This window comes from Eretmochelys imbricata, chromosome 2 (genome assembly GCF_965152235.1).
Source record: "Eretmochelys imbricata isolate rEreImb1 chromosome 2, rEreImb1.hap1, whole genome shotgun sequence".
NCBI lineage: Eukaryota > Metazoa > Chordata > Testudines > Cheloniidae > Eretmochelys > Eretmochelys imbricata.
In genome coordinates, this window is record NC_135573.1 from 265,786,971 (window position 1) to 265,790,749 (window position 3,779).

At 62.5% G+C, this 3,779-nt stretch overlaps 1 protein-coding gene across 1 annotated transcript; it reads right to left on the reverse strand.

The window, feature by feature from the left end:
- Positions 1-2,515: 2,515 nt before the first annotated feature.
- On the reverse strand, positions 2,516-3,460 carry LOC144260800 (cyclin-dependent kinase 5 activator 1-like). The gene has a single exon (XM_077809544.1). The coding sequence runs from the start codon at positions 3,458-3,460 to the stop codon at positions 2,516-2,518; it is 945 nt and encodes a 314-aa protein (XP_077665670.1).
- Between the last annotated feature and the right edge of the window lie 319 nt (positions 3,461-3,779).

A 3,779-nucleotide genomic window follows, 5' to 3' on the forward strand; every position in this document is an offset into this window, starting at 1 on the left:
CATGGCCTCCCCACCCAACGCGAGGCTGAGTGGGATGAGCCACCGGACCTCTGGAGGCGCCTGACAGTTTTCACCAGCAGGGCAGCGCCTCCACGGGAAATCCTGATGCGCGGGGTCTGGTAGCAGCCCCGCGGTTTCCCTGCCCACTCTCTGCTCTGCGTGCGTTTGTCAGCTACCTCGTTCCGTGTCCTGAGCACGGCCTCCAGCCTGGCACCAGCTCTTGTGCCCTCCCAACCACCCGCTCGTGGAGGAGAGACGCGAACGCTCGTCCCTTGGGAATCTCTCGTGGCTTCAGGCGCCAATAGGAGCCAAGCCGAGGGCAGGTAAAGCTGCAACCTCAGGTGCTGGAGATGGAGGAGACTTATCAGACCTCCCAGCCTGTGCCCTGCCACGCAGGATTGTCCCCCGCACTCCAGTCCAGCTCCAAGTGACCCAAGCAACGGCTGCCTGGTCGCTGCAGTATCTGAGTGCCTAGCCTCAGGCCAGGCCTGGAGGTCAGTCCTCTGCCTGCAGGATGAAAAGCCTCCCAGTTCTGATAGTAATTCCCTCCGTGGCCTCAGGCAAGTGGCTTGCCTGCTCCCTGCCTCAGTTTCCCAATCTATAAAGTGGGGTGGTAATACTGCCCTACTTCCTGGGCGGGGAGGGGCTGGGAATAGTCATGGGTGCTGGTACAGCATGCGAAGTGCGAATTTTGTAATGGTGACCCACAATCCACCGTGCCTTGCAGGAAGAGTGTCCCCAATGGGAGGAGGGATAGCTCAGTGGTTTGAGCATTGGCCTGCTAAACCCAGGGTTGTGAGCTCAATCCTTGAGGGGGCCATTTAGGGATCCAGGGCAAAAATTGGGGATTGGTCCTGCTTTGAGCAGGGGGTTGGACTAGATGACCCCCTGAGGTCCCTTCCAACCCTGATAGACTATGATTCTATGAATATCCACACCCCTCCGCAGCCCATTCCAGTTACACCCCCCTGCTTATGGGGACACTCTCCTCTGGAACGGCCCAGAGCCATCAATCCTCCAGCCATTCTACTCCCCCAGCATCATCCCTGCGGCAGATCCTGCGCACCCCCTCCCTAGATCCTAGCTGCAAACCCTCTTCAGAGTGGGCACGCGGCAGGGGCGCTGCCAGGTAGGGCTGAATTAGCCAGGCTGGGGGCAAAGGAAGGGGCTGGACCCAAGGCTGGAGAAGCACCAGACAGCAAGAGAGTGGGTTAGCACATCCCCCAATCCTGCAGCCAGACTAGCAATGGGACAGGCAAGCAAAGAGAGACACCAGGTGCCGAACCCACCCCTCATGCTTGGTGGGGTACAGGAGACTTTTCAAATGAGATTTAGTCAACGTAACGCTGGGGAGCAACACTCACAGGGACCCAGCGGGGATCAGGGAGTAAAGGAGTCCAGGGGTCACTCTCACCCTGCCAGATGAAGGGGGCAGGGAACTCACAAACGAAACCAGTAGTGAGCAGGCTTGCAGCACCTCCGCTGGTCAGCCCTGCCCCTCTCCCCCCAGCCAGCCAGCCAGCCAGCCCTGCCCCTCCCGCCCTCTCTCAGCTCCTCCATCCTCTCCCTTCCCCTGCTTACACCACACAACACCTAGGGGACCTGGCTACTTTAAAAGACACCGGCCTGTTCGAACCCTTCTAGCCATGGCTCCTCGGTTCCCAAGGCCATGCCCAGGCCAATCAAAGCATGCAGAGGCCAGTCATGCTATTTCTACCCTCCATCTACAGCCTGGGCCCAATTCCTCCACCCCCCCCCACGCACCTGGAAAGTCCTTAGGAGGGGACATCAGCTACTTGTCCTCATCCTGGGACAGAGGCCCCAGCCAGCGCCAAGTCCAGGCTGCAGAGGTCAGACAGGTACAAAAAGGAAGGATCCGGCGGGACTGGTACCATCAGACAGTGCAACGCACCGGCTGGCCCAGTGTCTGGCAAGGAGGGGGCGGGAGGTTTTCTAAGCAAGACAGAGCTAGTTCGAAGGGAAGAACACACCTGTACAAATACATCACCGACCGAAGCTAAAGCGCGTGTCCGAGCGTCTGTGTATATTTGAGATCCTCCCCATCGCTTTGGAATGCATCCCAAGCAGACCCGAAAGAAGAAGACATTAACAAGCCACAAACATGGCACTGGGGGGGGGGAGAGCGGGGGGCAGGGAGGGGGAGGAGGGAACCTACAGGCACTTATTGGCCTATGAAAAGGGAATCAAACTATTGGCCTTTGGCTGCTCCTCTTCTGTCTCTGACACAGACACCGGAGCTGAAGGCTGCCTCCCCCACGCTGTACACAGACACCCCTTGTTGTTGGCTCATGGGGCGGGGGGACAGCCAAGCCAGATTCCTTGTAAGTGGTTGGAGGCGTCTGGCCTGGCCTGGGGGAGAGCTGGCCCAGGCGAGTCAGAGGAAAATCCCTGGCTCGCTGCAAGCTGGTTTTCAAAGGTCACAGCAGGGAGAGGGCTGCGCTGCACACGAGGTTGGCGGGGAGGGGGGCAGCTGGTCCTTGGGGCGCCGAGCCCGTCACCGGTCCAGGACGCGAGCGAAGTCCTCGCGGGCGCTGCCTTCGTTTTTGAGGTCGGCGAAGACCTGGGTGAAGTAGTGGGGGTCGGCGTTGATCCGGAGCATCTTGCCGCTCAGGGCGTCGATGATACGCAGGCACCGGTCCCAGAAGGCGTCCTTGGCCGCCTCCACCAGGAAGGGCTTGAGCGGGTAGGAGATCTCGTTGCCCATGTAGGAGTAGGACAGATAGAGGCAGGTGAGCAGCGCCGCCTGCAGGCCGTGCTCGCTGGCGACCGAGTCCCCGTCGATCACCTCCCGGCACAGCAGGTAGACGAAGACCACGTTGACCGGGGTGATGAAGGCCTGGTCCTGCCAGCCCTGCAGCAGCAGCGAGCGGTCCACGCTGCGCAGCCACAGGATGGGCTCCGTGGGCGACAGGTGCTTGAGGCGGTAGCACCGGCGGCAGAGGAATTCGCCCAGGCACTTGAGCAGCTCGCTGGTGGAGGCCTGGACGACCACGCGCCGCGGGGAGGCCGAGCTGCCCCCGCCCGGGCAGGCGCCCGGCTTGAGGGAGGAGACGGAGGTGGTGGAGATGCGCTGGGCGCTGAGCGGCGCCAGGGGCGCCCCGCCCCCCTCGTAGCTGGCGAGGTTGGCGCAGGACAGCGACTTCTTGACGTTCTCGTGGTTGAGCAGGGCCACGTCCTTGGCGTGGGGCGGGGGGTGGTTGTGATTGGGGGCGGGCCCCTTCCCCCCGCCCCGGGAGCCTTTCCTCTTGGTGGAGGCCACCAGCCGCTTCCAGGTCAAGGCCGGGATGAACATGGAGTGGCGCTTGAGGGCCTTGTCCCCCTTCTGCCCCCCGCCCTTGGCGCTCGGCAGGGCCGGGTAGTGCGCCGGCGAGCCGGGGGAGCCCTCTTCGTACAGGCTGGCCTTGCGGGAGCCCGGCGAGACGGACAGCACGGTGCCCATGCTGGGGGAGGCCGGCGGAGGGATGAGCCAACAGGGCGGGAGCCAGGCAGCGAAAGCAAGGGGGCTGCGAGTGCAAATCCCCGCATGCAGCTAATTAGCAAGCCGGCATGCCTGCAAGCGATGCACCGCCCGGCAGGGAGGCCATTCCCCAGCAGCCTGGCCGGGCAGCGGGCTGCCTGCGATGTGGCAGCGGCGGACGCAGCGTTAATTAGCAGCGTTGCATGGCGGTCCTGTCCTGTGCCTGCAATTAACGGCCTGGCACGCGTGCACGTAATTAGCAGTCTTGCGGAGCGCTTCCGTGCAGGCAATTAAGGCTCAG

Coding starts and splice junctions, on each gene's coding strand:
- LOC144260800 (XM_077809544.1), bottom strand. CDS start 3,460: ATGGGCACCGTGCTGTCCGTCTCGCCGGGCTCCCGCAAGGCCAGCCTG.